Raw genomic sequence first — 19752 nt, forward strand, 5'->3', positions numbered from 1 at the left:
GAGTGGGTGAGACGGCTGCTCAGCCTCGTCGGCACTGCAGCCCCTCCACTCCAGAGTTGTGCCCAAGCTTGGCACTGCCATTTGACGAGATTTCCCGTATATGTTAGTGGGCGTGTGGGGAAGTCACCATGTTCATGTTGCGTTACCATTGTCTTCAGGAGAGATTGAACAGGTGCATCGTGTGGTCTCGAGAATTTTCTCTAAGGATTGTTTGACTTTCCCTTTTCATTGTCAGAAGTTTTTAAAAAGCGTAGACTCATGGGGCCTCCCTGGTGGTGCAGGCGGTTGAGTGCCGCACTGTGAAGCTGCCCGCAGCCTCTGCAGCGCTGGTTCGATCCCGGCCGACTGGTGAGAATTCCACATGGCATGCAGACCTCTCCTGTCTCGCCCGCTGCTCCCCTCAGCGGTGTGTTTCAGTCATTCTGCCTGTTCTGTTTCCCGCTCTGTCTCTGGTGAATCCTCTCACCCTCCCCTGCCTCTGGCCTGTACCCCGGCTCTTGTATAAATAAATAAATGTTAAAAAAAAGTGTAGACTCAAGAAATGAGTCCTCTTTTGGTTCTGTGTAGTGCCTTTTCTGCGGCTTGCCTTTCCACAGTCAGTGCTAACTTCAATGTAGTCAGTTTATATATATATTTTTAAAGATTTATTTATTTATTTATACAAGCACTGGGTACAGTCAGAAGCGCAGGAGGGTGAGAGAATTCACCAGAGCCAGAGCGGGGAGCAGAGCAGGCAGAAGGACCGAAGGACACTGCTGAGGGGAGCAGCGGGCGGCAGGAGAGGTCTGCGCGCCATGTGGGACCCTCCTCCGGTGGCCGGGGAGCAGCCGGGGATCGAACCGGCGCTGCAGAGGCTGCGGGCAGCTTCGCAACCCAGCGCTCAACCGCTGCGCCACCCAGGAGGCCCTCATTGGTGTTTTTTGTGTGTTTTAAGCTTTTTTATCCTTCCTGTTTCAGAAGTTTTCCTGAACATGTAGATATTCTCATTAATTCTTAGAGGTTTCACTGTCCTTTTGTCTTTCACATTTAGCAGTATGATTTGCCTGCAAGTGATTTTGTGTTTGCCAAGAGGTAAAGGTCTGGTTTCATTTTTGCTAGTTACCATAGAGCCAGCTGATTGTTCAGCACCATTTTTGGAGAACGGTACCCTTTCTCCACTCTTCTGTGGTGGCATGTGTGCAGTAATCGCACACCCAGGTGTGCAGAAGTTAGGTGCTGTGCTTTCACCGTGGGTTTGGAGCTGCTCTTTTTCTGATTTCACGCCAGACCTTGCTGGCTTCATGCCTGTTCGCAGTCACGCCGGACACCCCACGGCGCAGGCCCCGCCTCTGCTCCCCGATGTCAGCTCACGCCTTGCTGGGCTTAGCTCTGACGTGTTTGCACTGGTTTGTCACATTACACACACACACACACACACACACACACACTACATTGGAACTTTTATTAGGATTGATTAAATCTATAGATCAAGTTGGGGAGATGTGACATCTTTATGATACTGCTCCTTTAATTCACATCCAAGGCATATTTTCCCATGTATTAAATCATTGATTTCTTTCAATAACATAATTTTCTGCATCGAGAGCGCCCACATATTTTGTTAGACCTGTGCTGTACATGAACAACTGCCCTGGGTCGTCTGTGTGTGGGGCGTCACGGGGCTCCCTCTGGGGCTAAAGCTCTGGCTTTCTTAGCTGCCGGGAGTGTGAGGAGCTCACCTTCTCAGCTGAATCTCCTTGGAACTTCCCTTCGCTGAGGAAAGCCCCCTGGCCTGAGTCACCCTCCCTTCTGGGGGCAGCTAGCATTCCACAATTACTTAGCCTGGAGTGTGAGTCTGGTGGTCCCCAAAATCAGACGCAGATGTTTCTCTGTTCGCCATCCCCGCAGTGTGACAGTTAGCCCCCAGGCGCCGTGTTTAAAGCAACAGCCTCTGTTATCTCGCCGCCTCTGGGTCCGGGGAGGCCTGGGCATGGCCTCTGGCTCTGGGACCCCATGAACCTTGCCTGGGAGGAGCCACGTTAGGCTCACTTGGTTGTCGGCAAGATTCAGGTCCTTGCAGCCGGTTGGATTGAGGACTTGGCAGCTCATCACCTCTGGGCCCCAAAATACTCTGTGAGCCTCTGCGCGGCCCAGCCCACACGACAGCTGGCCCCGTCATAGCGCCAGCGAGCCCCAGGGGAAAGCTGCCAGTGCTGCCAGACCGCCCCCCGTTCTGCTCTCTGGAAGGCAGTCACTTGGCCCAGCCCACACCCAAGGGGGAGGGCTCGCCCGGGTGTGGGCACCAGGAGGAGGGTTTGTTGAGGATCCTCCTACAAACCTCCTAACACAGTTCACTTTCCTATTTTCTGGGAAATTTGTCAGATTTGTATTATTTCTACTTGTGTATATCAAGCCGTCTGGTACAAGAGATCATGACTTGAATTTTTTTTTTTTTTTTGATGAAGGGAAGATTTTTGGATTCAACTGTTTAATAGTTAATGGAATATTATATTCTTTTTTGGTATTGGTAAATTTCATTTTTCAAGAAGATGACCTCTCCTTTTGTTGTTAAATTTATTAGCCTAATGTTGTTCATGCCTTTTAAAATGTGGCCTGCAGGAGTCGTAGCAATGTCTGCTTTTTCGTTTTGCACACTGCTTGTGTCTTCTTCCTTTTTCCCTTGATTGGCCTCACAAGTTTGAACTTTATATTTTCCAAAGAACCAGTTCCTGACCACACTGACCTGTATTTTCTCCTTTTCTGTTTTTAATTCGTGCTGTCTCCTGTGTTCATGTGATGCTCCCTTTAGTCTCTCCAAGCTCCTGTAGGGTTATGTTGTAGATATCTTTCATAAATACCGTCTAACGGAGGTATTTTACAAAAATTTGGGTTTGAATCTACACCTCTGTCACTCATGCTTTTATTTGCCATTTTTGGTAAGACAGGCTTAAAAAGTCAGGTTTATAGCCTGACTTTATATGACAAAATGGCACACTGTGAGAGGCAGAGATTTTTGACAAATGAGTACGTGCGCGCAAGCCCAGGATGCGGATGCACAGCACTCCCCTCGCGCCCAGACCACGTGGGCTTTGGTGGCTACAAAGCTCATGTCCAACATTACTGTGAAATGTATGACTCATCTTAGGATTCTCTCTCCCCAGACGGAAGAGTAGCTCTTGAAATCCTTATTTCCGAACGTTTTATCAGATTCGTGGCTGAGCTCCCGTGTCACACTTGTTCTGTGCTCTAGCGCTGAGTACATCAAACCAGATCCGCTCGTTGGCCGGACGGTCACGGCCACCGTTACGTGCGGCGCTCTGACTGGGCCTGCACTCCGGTAGGAGACAGGCGCTGGAGGCTGGGATGCGGCTCGCGGTCCCTAAGGGCGCGTGACTGGTGGGCCGCACCTAAGCAGCCGGTCACCGTTTCTGTCGGCCTTTTCCAGAACAGACGCTGAACCTGCTTCAACAATGCACACACTGTGACGGTGGAACATGGAGCCCTCAGAACCCGCCGGCCCCCTTGGTGTTCCAGCAGACACGGCGCAGCGTGCGTGAGCGCCGAGATGGTGGCGGCCGCTGTCTGTGCTCGAAGCCCGAGACCGCCCACTCTGGAGTGGTGAGTCACATCAGGGATTTGGAAATTTGGTGCTGTTTCCTATTCAGTGTCACAAGTCATTAATCTTACTGCTTTCGGCAAATCTTAGTCATATGGTATCTGCTGAGATCTTTTGCTACTATTTGATAATTTGTCCTGATTAGATTGCTAAGTGAACCTTACTTAGTTAGTCATGCAGAGACAGTGTCCTGGGAGGGGAAGTAAGTTTATAACATACGTGTGTGTATCGGGGGGGGGGGGGGGCATAAGATGAAGTTGCTTTTATTGATTTTTATTTTATTTTTTTAAGTTTTTTTTTTTTTATAGAGGCATGTTTTATTTATTTATTTGTTTGTTTTGTTTGTTTGTTTATACATGCACTGGGCACAGTCAGAAGCGCGGGAGGGTGAGAGAATTCACCAGAGCCAGAGCGGGGAGCAGAACAGGCAGACTGATGAAGTACACTGCTGAGGGGAGCAGCGGGCGGCAGGAGAGGTCTGCGCGCCGTGCGGGACCCTCCTCCGGTGTCTGGGGAGCAGCCGGGGATTGAACCGGCGCCGCAGAGGCTGTGGGCAGCTTCGCAACCCAGCGCTCAACCGCTGCGCCACCGGAGAGGCCCTTTTATTGATTTTTAAATGTGTTATGCAAATGCTATGTGGGTTAGAACCATGGAACTTGATCATAATCCTGATTATTTGGTCAGCTTTCACAATATGTAGGGAAAGTCTGGGACTAGAAATGGTCTCATCTCCTTCTTGCCTGCTAGGTTCCTGGTCTGACTTATCTGGGCATCTACCTACTACTCGGAGGGTGGAGTGGGCGGTGGGGAGAGATGATAATGTGTTAGGGAAGGATCGCCCGAGAAGAGCCAAGAGGATGTCCCTCCGTGATTCCAGCACCAGGCTGTCGTGCAGCAGGGCCACGGTGCCTGGAGGGGCCTGTGCAAATGCCCTGTTCTCTGCTGAGCTGGCCCGCACGTGCATGGGGGTTTGGTTCATGGGGTGTGCTGGGCGCAGAGGATGTAATGGCCTGCCCTTGGGGATTGGCTGGAGTCTGAAAGAGTATGTGGGTGAGACAGACATAAATCCTTTTTTCCTATGAGGAAATTTGTGAGAAGGAAAAGAAGCGCTCACTGCACGAATACCTCCCTTGATTGGGTTGTTACGAGGATGTGTGTGTATAACGCGTGTGACTCCTCACGGGCCTCAAGGGAGGTGAGTACCTTGTGCTGTGTGCCGCCTGGAGACTGCCTTGGGCTAGAGGCAGAGAGGGCTGCTCCTTTGCCCACCTCTGCTGCTTGGGCTTAGGAGTCCCCTGGGAGCCTCACTGTGCTCTGGCTTCAGGCCTGGTTGGCGCAGTGTGACTGCACAGTATAGTCAGAAGAAGGTTCGTCTCATTGGTGGCTCCCGAGCTGCCCTCTGGTGCCACAGACAAATGAAGGCGAGGCCCTGTCGGTGATTCTTAGGCAGAGGGTGGACCGGGACTCCCAGGCCCAAAGACTGGAGTGGATGGGGCTGTCGTCTGGCCAGTGGGGCAGTGAGGGGGCATGGCTACCAGGGTGACTGCTTGGTGCTGCCCAGCCACGGTAGACCAGACCCCATCCCACTGCCGGGGAGCAAGTTGTGCACAGCGCCCAGGGGCCAGGGCTCTGCCTCCACAGCTGGGGAGCAGGGGCAGTCCCCGAGTTCTGCTTCACTCTCCTAGGGGACTCGAAGCCCCCCAGCAGCACACCCTGCACCTCACCAGAGGGAGGTGCAGGGCAGCAAGGGCCCCGCAGGACCGACTGACTGTTTTGAAAGACTGAGAATTTCTGTAGAAGTCAGCACTGTCAGGTGGGGTGAAGTTTGAGCTTAATTTAATTCGATTTCCAGTTGACCTTGTGTGTCTGTGCTGGGGGGGCAGATTAATTATAGAGGACTATAAAGAACTTTTACTTCTTGTCATCTCTGAGTTAGTGGGAGTTAAACTTGGTATAAAATTTGGCTAATCATAAAAAAAAAAATCACGAAAAACATTGTTTTCAAATGGGTAGGCAATGAAAAAAGCACATGTGAAAAAAATGAGAAAAATTGAAGGGGAGATGGAATCACTGAAGGAGGCCAACAGGGTGGTGGCAACCGTATTGCAGGCAGCCAGCTGCATGAGAACTAATTTCACGCAGAAGCATTCGTAAGGCTTTTACTGCCAGGGCTCTCCAGCTGTTCTAGAAGTGTATATGGTTGTAAAGGAAAAAAACCCAAAAATATGTAAATACTGTGAGTAGGAGGGCAAATGGAAATTACAGGGCGAGAACAGCAGTTCAGAGTCTCGCTAGGTGTTCTGGGACCGCCCACACCTCTGTCAGGGGCCCCGTGTTTCCCCTGCGCTCTGTGTGGCTGGGCCCCGGGCGGGCGGGGGCCGGGGGGTCTCTGCCCCTCTGCTGTCGCCCTTGCCCGACTGCCCTGCTCTGTTTGCTCCCTCACTTGCTCTCTCTCGGGCCGTTGTGGAGGCTTCCTGATGGACGTCACCTCTGCGAACACGCTCCCTCCGCTCACCCTGTCCGCATTCGTCGCACTCGGCGTGGTTTTCACCGTGTTACTGCCTGCACGCAGACGCCTCCCTCTGGCTCCTGAGTTGGAGGAAAAACTCCTCTTTCCACATGCCAGTGCTTCCCCACGCACAGCAGCTCTGCTTCCGCTCCTGGAAGTGTCAGCTCCTTTGCTTCTAGAAGGTTCTTAGTCTTGACCATTCAGTAATCACATACCATAGATAACTGGATCAAAGAAAGCTTTGGAGACCAACCAACCATGTGGTAAGGTTGATGGAGGCAAGTGGGACCTTGGAAGAAGAATCATTTATTAGAGGGAGGTATCTTGGAGCTCATAGAACAGAGGCCTAATTAGAGCCCCGCTCCCTGGGAAGGCTACCACAGCGGCCTGCGCAGTGACCGGCTATCCGTACCTGTCTGTCTGTCTCACCTGTCGTCATCTGCCTCTTTGCAGTTGTAGGAGTGTCTTTTTTTAAGAAAGATTTATTTTTATGTATATATGCGTATAAAGCTGGGATGCAGGCCAGAGGTACGGGGCGGGGGGTGGGGGTGATGAGAGGATTCACCAGAGACAGTGGGGAGCAGAAGAGGCGGATCCACTGAAACACACTGCCGAGGGGAGCAGCCGGGAGATAGGTCTGCTGTGCCATGTGGGTCAGCGCCCTGGCTGGGGAATCACACTCAGGCCACAGTGGCTATGGATAGTTTGATACCACTGAGAGTTAACCCCTGTGCCACCAGGGAGGCCCAAATACCTAACTGAAGTGTCTTCTATAGACTAAAATCCATCAATGAATACCTAATATTGATCAGTTTTATTCTGTGAAAGACCCTTCAGGGCCTCCCTGGTAGTGCAGGGGTTAAGCTCCCTGGCCGGGGATCGCACTCAGGCTGCAGCAGACCTCTCCTGTCTCCCCGCTGCTCCCCTTAGCAGTTTGTCAGTCTACCTGTTGTGCTCCCACTCTGTCTCTGGTGAATCCTCTCACCCCCGCACCTATGGCCTACACCCCAGTTCTTGTATGCATAAATAAATAAAATAAATCTTAAAAAATATTAGGTTTTCAGGGCAGTGCTTTTTAATAAGTGAACCCATCCATGTAACTAAAATGGGGACAAAAATACTGGCCTCACAGGGTAGATCTGAGGAATAATTTTGTGAGTATAAGTGTCTAATAAGTAGAGCCGGTAGCTACAGGTGCTCAGCAGGCTGTCTCAGCCCTCAGAGCCCTAGCTGGTGGCGGGCTGCTTGCTCCCGCTAGCTCCGGGTGCTGTCCTGGCATGCGTTTTCATGGTGCCCTCTTGTGACTCAGTAGGTCTTATTTTCGGGTAAGTTTCCTGGGCATGCATCTAGTTCTTCGCTCGCCCTCAGTAATGTGATTCCCAAATTTTAACTGGACATGGGGACGACCAGAAATAAAAGACCGCTTTTACATTTTCCTTTGCAGCCAGCTCGCTGGTCACCAGGCTCGCCCTTCTGCCAATGGTCTGTGAGTAGAGCCCCGGGGGGCTCCTGTGGCGCGTCCTTGTAGGTAAAAGGGTGCTCAGCCCTGCCCCCGTGGGGGCTGGCCGGCATCTTATGCCAGCAGTGGCCGCAGAATGGACGCAGCTGATTGAGTCTACGCGGGAGAGAGAGAAACTTCTATTTGTTTTCAGAAATTCGTTTTGTCCTTTTTGTCACTCACAATTCAGACAGCCTATTTGTAGTGAATACATGCACCCTTTCTCGATGCCCCTCTCTCGTCTGAACCCCTGACATGCCTAGTGTTTCAAGGGCGAAGAACCTCAAAAGTCAGTGCCACTAGGAGATACCCCCTTTTATTGTTGGTGAAATGTAGTAAAAGGTGCCTATCCTTTACCATGTTTCTGTTCTTCCAGTAACTTCCCAGTTTGTGGAGATGTTGTTGACGCTTTGACCACGGCTGGGGCCGCGCACCGAGGCAGCATCTGCTTGGGGCTGAGAGCAGGGTCTCCACGGAGAGGCTGCACCCGCCGCCCTCGGTCTAGTGCTCGGCCCCTTCCCTCATCCTCCAGCAAACCAGCCCTTCAGGTCTGTGGTCAAGGTTACTGTCTCAGACACAAGGTTCCTTTCCCTCTTTTCTTGCTCTTTTGATCAGGGACGTGTGCAGGGAAGTGCAGTTAGGCTCGTGGGTTGAGTGATTGGTTCATTCATTGAGATAATGTTCACAGGACATTGCATTTCCGTCATCGCACAGATGAAATAAAGGTCCTCTGTCCTTATTGTCAATTATTTTAAACTGACGTGGAGAAGGTTGCCTACAATTTTAAGCCTGTTGGCATTTCCTAGTCAGTACGTTTCATAGTTTCAGGAGACCCAGTGAGTAGTGCGCGGCCCCTTTTGCAGTTTCAGTGAGTTCAGAGGACTGACTAGTCAGGCAGGAGGGAAACAGAGGAATCCACACTCTCACACAGCTAGAGCCGCTCCCCACTGCAGAGAAATCTGCCGCAGCCTGACTCTGGAGGGCTTGGCCAGAGCTGCCCGCGGGGCGGGCCGGCTGTGTTACCGGCAGAGCCTAGGCTCCCTCATGCAGCATAGCGGGGATTGCGGCGGGCAGCCCGGCCACGGCGGATCCTGCCTCCAGCCTCTTCCTCCGTAGCTGTGGGTCTACAGGGGTTTATTTATTTCTACTGGTATCCACTGTGGAGGATTTGGGACAACCGAGGCCATATTGAAATCTGCATTTAAAACCTCAGGAAAGCAGGGCCTCCCCTGGTGGCTCAGGCGGTAGAGTGTCGCACTGTGAAGCTGTCCGCAGCCTCTTCAGCACTGGTTTGATCCCGGCCGGCCGGCGAGGGTCCCACATGGCGCGGCAGACCTGTCCTGTTGCGCCCGCTGCTCCCCTCAGCAGTGTATTTCAGCCAGTCTGCCTGTTCTGTTCCCCGCTCTGTCTCTGGTGAATCCTCTCACACTCCCGTGCCTCTGGCCTATGCCCCGGTTCTTGTATAAATAAAATCTTTAAAAAAAAAAAAAAACACCTCAGGAAGCAAAGTGAAAGCAACCTGATGATTCTGTGCATGAGAAGCTGGAAGCTCGCTCGTGCCGGGCTCTTCTATCCTGCTAATCGGTGTGCCGATGGGAGCATGCGCAGTAGCTGTTTGAAAAAAGACGCAGCTGCCTCATTACTTGTTGCTGCTGCAGTCAAGATCCAATTGTTGTCATTTAAATCTTGTGGGGAGCATCTTCCATCCTGGAATAGTAGATCATGGAGTGAAAGCTAAAGAAAGGCCTGTGGGTGGCTGCCTGTAAGACATCTAGAATCTATTTGGATTAAAATTGGACAAAGGATACGAGAAGATTCTTTCTTCATACCATTTTATCTATATGAAAATCTGTCATTAACATGTCTGAGAAATGAATGATTTTTTTAAAAGATAATTTATTTGTACAAGAACCAGGATACAGGCCAGATGCATGGGAGAGTGAGAGGACTCACCAGAGACAGAGCGGGGAGCAGAACAGGCAGATCCACTGAAATACGCTGCTGAGGGGAGCAGCGGGCACGACAAGAGAGGTCTGCCGCACCATGTGGGACCCTCGCTGGCTGGCCGGGATGGAACCCGCGCTGTAGAGGCTGTGGACAGCTTCACAGCGTGCCACTCAACTGCCTGCACCACCAGGGGAGGCCTGCAATTAATGATTTTTAATATAAGTTTGAAGAGACCCAAAAGAGATAAATGTGGGAATAACCTTCTAGCAGGGTTAACAGTGGCGGTTGACTGAGCCGGTTACCTGGGCTGGGGGGTGTTGTCAAGGTCTGGTCTGAGTTGGAGCAAGTGGGAAGTGACACTTGTCCTCCAGGCCTAGTGGCCGCCCTGTCCAGGGTCATCTTGGAGTCATCATATCGAGGTGTCTCACGGCCTTGCGCTGTGACGTCATGAGCGCAGTCATCACACCCCACCCTACATGTAGGCATGGTGGTGTCAGATGTGGACTCCCTGCTGACAGTGGGGCATGAGAGAGAAAGCAGAAAGCTAGATGCCTCAGCCAGCTCTTACAGTAATAAGAGACACTCCTTTGCACTTGACTGGAAAAACAGCTGGCTGGGGTTCAGGGTTGATTTTGAAGATTGATAGATTCCACCAGTTTTCTTCTGGCCACGAGCAGTCATCTTTAGCAAGGTATGCTTTAAATGGCAAGTTCGTTAATTAAAAAGAAAACTGTGAGTCCTTGCCCCGCATTTGCAGTTTATTGGAACTGGAGAGACTGTTCACAGCACATGTATTCAGTTGCTGGCCTGGTCACTTGCTGACGCCCTGCAGAGTCTCAGCCCACCGCCTCCTGGGTCACCCACCAGGGCCCCAGTCAGGGTTTGCCAGGGCCAGCCGCTGTGCTGCTTTGGTGTTTGAGCCGGGGGTGTGTGTGCGTCTCAAAGCTTCTAAGTATGATATATCGTCACTGGTGACGGTGTTGCTCTTTTCCAAGCCTCCACTTAAGTTATCACATGTTGAGTCCTTTTTTCCCAGGGATAGTGGACCCCTTATTGGAATCTTGGGAAGATTTCGTAAGTCTCCAGCTGGTTACTAAAACATAGTCTGGGCCCACAATGTGTATGTGGACCTGGACTTGTGTGCTCCTAGGCTTCCTTTCTGTGCTGGAAGAGGGAACCGTGGAGGCAGTGGCCCAGCCCTGGTCCTGCAGCTTCCCTGGCCAGCACAGCCCTGCCGTCTCCGGCAGCCTCCTGTGGGCTCACCACCTGGGACTCGGTGACCTCCCTCGTGGGGACAGATGCGCCTGCTGGGGAGCTGCAGATGCGCCCTGTATAGAGTCAGTCTTGGCCGCGCTCGTTCATGCTGAGCTGTGGCTGTCCGTGGTCACCCTCAGCCTCTTGATGCTTATGTGGCCATGCTGCACAGCTGGGCTCTTGGAGGGAGCCCCTCAGACTACAGCAACCCCTCAGACCACACAGGTGAGGGCCCTGCCTCTCCTGCTCTCTTCTCCCCCGTGTGGTTCTGTTCCAAAGGCACATCCCTCCACACCCAGCCCTCTGAATATATGGCCTCTGGTACCGAGTACTGCCGTTCCGGTATAGGGACCGAGCTGCGGTGCAGCGTTCTTCCACCGCTTGTCTTCCGCGGCGTGCCTGCGTCGCGGTGTTCCTTAGGCTTGTGCGCGCACACGGAAACTCGGGGTAGTTTTACCGTCCAAGGCTGGAGCACTTTAGTGCTTCGTGGCGAATTCCTTGAACAAGGAGGCTAACCAGAAACCTGAAAACTCCTCAGGGGGTTAAGCCCAGTTAATTCTTGCCAGCTGACACTTTATGGAGCTTCAACAGATTATTTTCCAGCAGTCTCATAATTCCTGAGCAGTATGGCGCATGCGACGTTCTGCTTATGAACTTAGAGCTTGTAACATTAGTTATTTTGCATTTGCTCTTTGGGGCACGCAGTGGGGTGGCGGTAGCTGGAGGCGAGGGCAGGGAGATGGGCCCTGCCTGCTGCGTTAACGCTGCGCCCACCCACAGCGCGGCGGAGGCTGGCCCTCGCCCAGGGAGCAGGCGGAGGTGCAAACCGACAGCGCCTCCCCCGGAGTGCGCGCGTGGGCTGGGGCTCCGGACCGGCGTCGTTGGTCGTGTTCGAGGGTGTTCAATGGGGGACTTTTTATTTTTTTTATTTTTTTTATTTTTTTAAGGAATTGCTCAACGTGCTCGCTTCTGAATGCTAACAGGCAATGAAGATGCTGGTGGCTGTTCCACGCATTCCAGTCCCAGACGCTGTGGGCGTTTCTGTGTTTGTGGACAGTTCTTGGGTCCTGAAATAGGCAGGCTCAGCTTAGAAAGGGGGAGCGCTTGGTCTTGATTCCTCCACCTACACGTGACCGGCAAAAGCCAGAGTGACTACAGGTGCTTATATTGTGGTTGTTCACCGTGGTGAAAGTGAAGTTGTGGAAGAACCACACATCACACAGCTAGGGAGTGATAGCTGAAGGGGGTAAACATGTCCTTGCCTTGGGCCTCTTGTCAGCACGGGAGGCAGGATTGACCTTGGCAGAGCCCAGCCTCCCTTGCTGAGAGAGCAGCGCTCTGTCCTGTGACGCAGCTGTCGTGAGCGCACCGCTGGGGGGTGCCAGGGTAAGTGGGGACATACTCAGTTGACTAGAAAGCCCTTCTTTCTCCACTTCTCTCTGTGTGTCATGTTTTAGTTCTGGTTCATTCTGGTCTTTCTATCGCTTTCACATATTTCAGATGTCATGGCCTGGGGTCGCCCTGGGTCTGAAAGGCCGCAGGCAAAGTGCCCTGAGCCATTCCTGCCCCCAGGTGGGAGGGGGCGCCAGAACCACCCAGGTCACCCTGGCCCTGTTCCTCCCTCAGCCCCTGCCTGGCTCACTCTCGCTTCTGTTATAAGAAAAGACGTGCATTTATTTGTCTTTCTGGAAATTGTTTCTTTAAAAAATTTTAATTTTGTTGTCACAAGCAAGTGTAATTGATGCAAGCCGCTGTGGTTTGGCCTCTAACTGATAAAACCCTTCCTGCCTGGTGAACCGGAGAGAGTTCCGTCTACTTGGTCTATATCTAATTACTCATTAAGGTTTATGAATAAGAAATCGGTAAAGCATTCATATTTTCATCTTCTTGAATCAGCAGCAGATAATTTAATACTAAGTAAATACATCCTCTCCTATTCCCTGGTGGAGTGGCCGTGCTGCTGGGCCGAAGGCTGACCTGGCCTGGGGCGAGCGTGGGCTGGGCTGGCGGCAGCTTCAGGCTCCTCCACCTGCTCCTCCTGGGACGCCAGCCTCCCTGGCATGCATGTTGCCCGCAAGCATTAGCTGAACAGAAAATGTTGCCATCAGTTTGCTTATCTGGATGGTCAGGTTTCGGAACAATAATTAGCTTTTCTTCTCCCCGACCTCTCTGAGCGTGGCATCATCCCATGCTTTCATTGTCCAATTCCAAAGAGAGTGTTTTTGAACTAGGAGTTTATTTTCCTTGTAAACATTTTGTGCCTATGCAGAAGAACAGTTTAAACAAGTGATACAGAAATGCCAGTTACCTCATTCTACCTGTGGGTTCCTTGGTCATAAAACACTGTCAATTTCCCTCATTTTAAGCTGAAACTAATTTTTATTTAGTTGTATAGCTTCCACCTGCACTGCTTGCCCGCTGGAGTCCGATCAGACACAGGGGCTCACACATTCTTGGTATTAGTCATGTAGAAGTAAATTCCTTTGCCACTGTTTTCAGATACTTTCACTTTTCAGAAACTTGGATCTGATAGACTTGTGACCTACATGAAGGAGTTAAGATCTGCTTTCTATTACATTTCATTATTTTTACTGAAACTTACTGGGACAAAAGTCGTATGTAATGACTGAACACTTTGAAATTTGTCATTTTATTGTTAGCCGTTTCCTAGGAGTGCTTCTGGGCTTCGTGTTGCTGCCGTGTCACTGTGAGGTGATGCCGAGGAACGTGGGCCTCCTTGCTGCCCGGTTCACGCAGGTCTCCTGAAGTTGGGGTGGCCTCGGACAGCGTCGTCGCTTGCTGTCCTGGGAGTCAGCTGTCCAGGTGGGGCGGGAGGGCGGGATGGGAGGTGACGAGTGCAGATGTGACGGGGCCCACTCCACCCTGTCACAGCCGGCCCTTGATGTGGAGTTGCAGGGAATGTCACAAAGGAGGCGTCCCGCACCAGGTTTTGAGGGTTGCACAAAGTCACCATTAACACCGGGCCCCAGCTCTGTCTGTGCTCCTGCTCAGCCACGGGCCGCCTCGCTGGCCCTTTCTCCAGGCATCGCAGGCGTCGTTAGTCTGGCCTTGTCCTCTCGGAGCCCCCAAATACTTGATAGGGCTCTGCTGTGCTCCCCCAGGCTAGTCCGGTGTCTCCTCAGCTCTGTCCGGTTTTATAAAAATTACAATTACGGTTCCTTTTCCCACCTGTGGACGTGCCGAGCTGGGAAAATGCCTGTTTACTCTCTGACATTCAGTCCTAGCAGGGCCGGTTTGCCGTTGGCCAGTACCAAACCTGCTTTTCTTTCCAGGCTAACAAAATAAACCCTCCATTTGTTTGCTTTGCCTGGTGACCGTATCCATTTTCTTCGACCCTTCTGGCTAACACGGACCGATTCTCTGCTGGACAAGAGGTGGCTTGGCGCGCCCGCCCTGGCTAGTCCCCCATCCGGAGCCTGTTCCTGCAGCGTGTCGTTGAGACTGACTTGTCTGCCAAGCTGCTGGGTGGCCCCTGTGGCGAGGGACGCAGGGGAGGCTGCCTGCGGCCGCCGCAGAAAGGGACTGGTCTCCGAGCGGGTGTGCCTGGCATTCCACCCTGTAGGGCCATGGCTGTGACCCCAGGACGGAGGAGTTCTGAGACGCTCCCCACTTGCCACAGACGGCTCCTCTCACAGCCAAGGTGTTTACTGTCTGCACTGTGGCTCCTGGATGCTGTCCAGTCGGCAAAGTGGACAATCCTACTTGGCCAGCGGCCAGCCGTGCTTTCCTGGCCTGCTCGGACACCGGGCAGTGACTGTGGGAAAGCCCAGTAGCAGCAGCCGGTAGCTTCGAGGGCCCAGCTCAGTATCAGTGAGCTGCCGGGCGATTCCCCTGGGGCCTCCCCTTCCAGCTGATGACCTATGACGCCGACCTTGTGCCCATGCACGCTCATGGCCTTCGTGTTTCGTGACTGGTCAGAGTCCTCTGGGGCTGGCGAGTCCCTCTAACTGCAGGACTTTGCCTTTCCCTCGCCCCTGCCAGGCAGGTCCTGTGCTGGCCTCTTGGCCTCCACCGGTGCCTTTTCACTATGCGTCTGTTTCCTTATTTTTCTGTTTTGAAGAGTGAGCTGCATCTCAAGGGAGGCTTCGCATGCCCCCTCACTCACACGGGCAGCGCCACTCGCAGACTGGCTCCATCTGGCCTCCGAGCCGGCCCTCCGAGAAGGTCTGCTCCTGCCCTCCCCACGAGTGTGGGACAGCCAGGGCTCAGCGCTGGGACGACTTGCCGAAGTCACGCACGTCTCCACACCCCGCGCGCTCTCTTCCACATCTGGGCCGTCGCTTGCTTCATGAAAACCACCGGACTGGCCATTCATTCGGGTGTTCTTTTCGTTTGTTAAATGAAGGCATCTGCTCTTTCTTCATAAAAGCCTTGTGCGTTCTTCATGAGGTTGATTTTTGATGATGTCATGACCTTTGATGTCGGCGGTCTGTTCGGTGGTGTTTGCTATTGTGAGTGAACATTGCTTTGAAGCCTATGTGTGTGCCCCCCCCCCCCCCCCCCCGCCATCTGAAGTCCTGACTACACCAGGCCTTGGGCGCTGGGGCGTCTCCGTGGCAGTGGTTGTATCTGCAGATAAGGACCGTTTTGTCTCCTCCGTTCCACTTCCGGCACATCTTTTCGTCGGCGCCCTCTTGGACGGTGGTGGTGGTGCGCATCTTGCTTTCTGACGTGAAAGGAAATCAATGTCAAATAGTCATGATTCTTTTTTTGACAAGACTAAGCAAGTTAAGGGTCGATGGTGAGTTTTATACACCTGATTTCTTTCTAAATCGTAGAAAATTTATGGACAATTAAGTTCTTTTATTTTGCAGCTGTAGTGACTACTGGTAAGAGTTTTGGTTAAGTCATACTTTACATGATTTCATAGGTAGGTCGAGATGGGGGATAAGCCCTTTTTGATTGTTGTTCCGTGCTTTTTCTTAATATCAGTGTGGACATATCTAGATAATGTGTCCAGAAATTTTGTATCAATGTTAATGGTGACTTAGTGATATGTGACACTTCTTTCTTCATACAGATTTTCTCCTGGTTCTGGAATCAGAGTTGAACTAGCATATTTACATTTTCTGCTTCTTGAAACTTCTTACACAGGATAAAGATTATCTAATCCTTCGTTTAGTTTCCAAAATCTTTTACTGGACAGCCTGTCGGGAAGCGAGAGCGGCTCGTGGGGTGTAGCGCTGAGCAGGCACGCGCCATGTCCACGGCCTTGGTGTTTCTGAGAGAAGCAGGGGCTCCTCCTTTGTGGGGGGCTCAGTGGGAGAGAGGCCCTCAGCCTGGAGCCGGGTGTGCAGGACGGAAGCTGGGTGCACCTGGCTGGCAGAAATGGGGGGCAGGGCGCCAGGGAATGTTGTCAGGGATTGGAGTGTACCCCAAGAGATAGGAAACTGCTGGGCGTCCTTGAGGGGCAGAGTGACATGATTTAACTTAGATTTTACAGTGGCTGTTATGAGAGTAGACTTTAGGGAGCAAGGTAGGGTGCGATTGCAGTCCTTGAGGGGAGAGAGTGACGGTTTCTGAAGGTGAGAGTGAAGTCATAAATGTGGTAAGAAGTAGGTGCGATCAGCACATCTTTAGAGGGTAAAATAAATAGAATTTGCTGTCTTGGTGACTGTGTGGTGTGAGGAGGGGGAGGAAGCCACGAGAGCTTGGCCAGACCTGGTGAGATTTCCCTCGTGAGGAGAGAGAAGGCGCTAGGAGGTGCCAGTTTGCCAGGAGGTGTAGATAGGGCTTTGTCGTAGACCTGCAGGCCGCTGGCCTGTGAATGTGCACTTCCAGGGCGTGGACTTCCGTAGGAGCAAAATGCAGATGCCTTTTTGGGGAGGGCATTATTCAGATTTAGATTTTCTAGGCTTTCTGGATATTCTTGTTTTCCTCTGCTTGTAGCTTGGTAATTGCTTATTAATATAATACGCCGAAAGTCACATTTCTTTTCTCATCTTCTCACACTTTGTGGAATATTCCCAGATTGCACTCTTTTTCAGGAGCGTTTCCTTCAGGAATGTTTTAGAAGCGAGTTCCAGCACAGTACGTATTCTCAGGTTTTTTATGTCTGAATATATTTCACTTTCATTTAAATAGTAATATTTTAGCTGATAGTCTTGGTTCAAACACTCGGTTCTTTTACTGGGTGAAAATACCTCCTCACGGTGTTTCTGCTTCTGGTGCCCAGACTTGTGCTGTCAATTTGCCCTTTTACTTTCTCGGGTTTCCGGCTCTTGCTGAGGGGGTAGATTGTAGAATTTTCACCTTGTTTTGATGTTCTTAGAGTTTCTGATCATGTGGTTGGGGGTGAGATTTTTAAAGTTTTGAGGCTGTGTGGCACTTTTTTTCAGATACTGGAATAAAATGTTTGGCTTCGTAAACACAATGTCAAATGTATGGACCTGCATGTATCTTTTTTCACCTGTTTTGATTTACCATGTGGGAAACAATGAAGCATTTACTTAACAATATTTATCCATTTACTGGTCTTTGTTATGTTGGGCTTTCTGTAGAAATTTGTTTCTGCTTTTTAACCATTGTAACATCTGTAGGAAATAGATACTGTTATTTGCATTTTTAGGAGGTAAAGGGATTGACATTTAAAAGTCTGTGTGACTTGCCCAAGACGACTTAGCTGGAAATGGGGCTGGAGCCTCCTCAGGCCCCTTGCTTCCCGGGCAGCTCTGCCCACATCCTCAGGCTCCAGACACTCAGACAGCACAATAAGTACATGTGGAGTAACAGGGTTTGCATCAGTAATGTTTCCCTTTAAGGAGAACGTCTACTTAACCATCACTTAAAAATTTAAATAATCACGTGCGCGTGTGTGTGTCTGTGTGTGTAAGTGAGAGAGAGAAAGAGAGAGAAACGAGGGGAAGACCTTGCTCTGAGGGAAGCAAGGTGGCTGCGGAGCTGCAGCGTGAGGGGGACAGGAGGCCTGCCAGGAGACGGGCGCGTTGTCATCCGCGTGCTGCGAACTCTCTCTCCAGGGTGATCTCTGCTCAGTGTCTGGGCCTGGTAACAAGCTAGAAATGCAGCTGGTAGGCTCGGACCCCGGGGGTGCATGGGGTGGGGATGCTAGAACTCTTCCACATGCTTCTCTGAGGCCAGCTGCACTCCCTGAAGAGGACATGAGATCTGGGTCTCACATAAAACAAGTAATGTTACAGCTCTTTGCTTAGCGTGCAGAGTTACCACATCCCTCTTCAGTTTCCACTAATTCTGCATTGAAGTTGAGCTCCCCTTGGTGCCGGAGGAGTTCTGACAGTAGCAGGTAGACCTTGTGGGCGAGGGAGCGGTTTCCTCTGTATTCCTTTTAATACTTTCTTATCTCCTGGAATCGTTTTTCCAGGGCGTGGCTGAATTTAGCAACAGAACGACGCCTTCCAGACTGCAGCAGGCTCTGGCAGTGGCTGCCAGGAGGCATCCACAGATGCAGCGCAGGCGGGAGGACGCCCTCCACCCGCCGCTCTCCTCCCTGGTAACGCTCAGGGACGGGCAAGGATCAGTTCTAGGGTTTCTGCGACCCCAAGGCTGATTTATAGCCGGACTGGATGCTGTGGTTTAGCACCAGCGCTGTCTGTCTGTCCCGTGCTGTCCAGCACCAGCTGCAAATCCAAGTTTAACCAGTTAAAATGAGATAAAGTTGAACGTTAATTCCTGTGTCATAGCCACCGCATTTCAAGCGAGTAACAGCCACTTGAATAGTGTGCCTGGTGACTGTGTTGGGCAGTGCCATCATCACAGAAAGGTCTACTGGACAGCGCTAAGCTGTGACAAAGGCAGAGCTGCGATGACGAATGGCGACTTCCCAGAACAGCTTGGCGGCGTTTCCTGAGCCGTAGGAGGACGTGGGGATGGCTGAGCTGTGATACCCTCCCCACTTGCCTGTCCTCCCTGCTACTCCCTGGGACGAAGGTGTCCCTGGTGTGGGACCCCGGAGAGCATGGTGGCTGACTCCCAGGGGCTCAGTAAATACTGGTTTGTATAAGTTCTGGCCTTTGACTCAAGCAGAGGAAGAACAAGTACTTCAGGACTGGTGAGGTCAGGGATGCTCACGCAGGAGGTCCCAGACCTGGGTTGCCCCGTGAGGTCTGAGCGACCGGCTATAGACAAAGGGTTCCTTTTATACACAGCTGTCTCATAGTTGTTGCACTGATAGCATCGTTTTTCAGCAGGCACAACCATTTGCTGCAAAGTTCCCAGACGGGTGGGGGTGGACAGGCAAAGGGGGAAAGAGGCAGACACCCGGAGATGGCCTTGGAGAGACAGACCAGCTCTGCCACCGGACCCTTCTGAACTGCAACTTTGTTTAGGTAGGAGTGCTGAGGCCCTGGCCTTGCATCTTGAAAGGGAAGGAGCTGTAAGTAAGGAAACTTGCTAATGATGCCTGGAGTGTTCATTGCACCTGGGCTGGAAGTTCTGCTGGAATCTTTATTACATTCATTTGCTCCATAATATCTTTTTCATCAGGTTAGTAGTGTATGAATGAGAGTCACGAAAATAAGAGAAAGAACTCCTGCAGGTTGTAGAGTAGAGTGATTATTGGAGCAGTATCAAATAAATAAGTCATTTTCTTTCCAACCTGAGTTATGTCAGCCTCAAATGGCATAGCTGATGAGTGCTTCAGGTTCGGGAGAAGACACTTGTCCAGATTCCAGGATCTGAAGCACCTGTCACCAGAAGGGACAAAGCCGGAGCTCCCGGCATCGTCAGGTTCTGTTACAGCGCAGTATTTTGCTGCTTCTGGCTTAACGAGACTGTGAAAAGGGCGAATAATCTTTTTATTTAAAGTATTTCAGTTTATTTCCTCTTCTGGAGCTAAGACGAGAGGGTTTGGAGAAGTGGTGTGTGAAGTCAGTGCAGAGGCTTTGTTTGGCTGTCAAGAGGCCATGACAAGGAAGTCGTTTGTGCCTTTGACTGGAGAGCAGTGTCTCAGGT

At 51.5% G+C, this 19752-nt stretch overlaps 1 protein-coding gene across 1 annotated transcript in view; it reads left to right on the forward strand.

The window, feature by feature from the left end:
• LOC119242948 (uncharacterized) overlaps nucleotides 1-19752 on the forward strand; it is a 55109-nt gene that overhangs the window by 6824 nt on the left and 28533 nt on the right. Inside the window, exon 3 of the mRNA XM_037508369.2 lies at nucleotides 3425-3597. Coding sequence (XP_037364266.1) covers nucleotides 3425-3597 — 173 coding nt within the window. The remainder of the gene's footprint in view (nucleotides 1-3424; nucleotides 3598-19752) is intronic.

Source organism: Talpa occidentalis, unplaced genomic scaffold (genome assembly GCF_014898055.3).
Source record: "Talpa occidentalis isolate TD23 unplaced genomic scaffold, MPIMG_talOcc4v2.1 talOcc4.13, whole genome shotgun sequence".
NCBI classification, from domain to species: domain Eukaryota; kingdom Metazoa; phylum Chordata; class Mammalia; order Eulipotyphla; family Talpidae; genus Talpa; species Talpa occidentalis.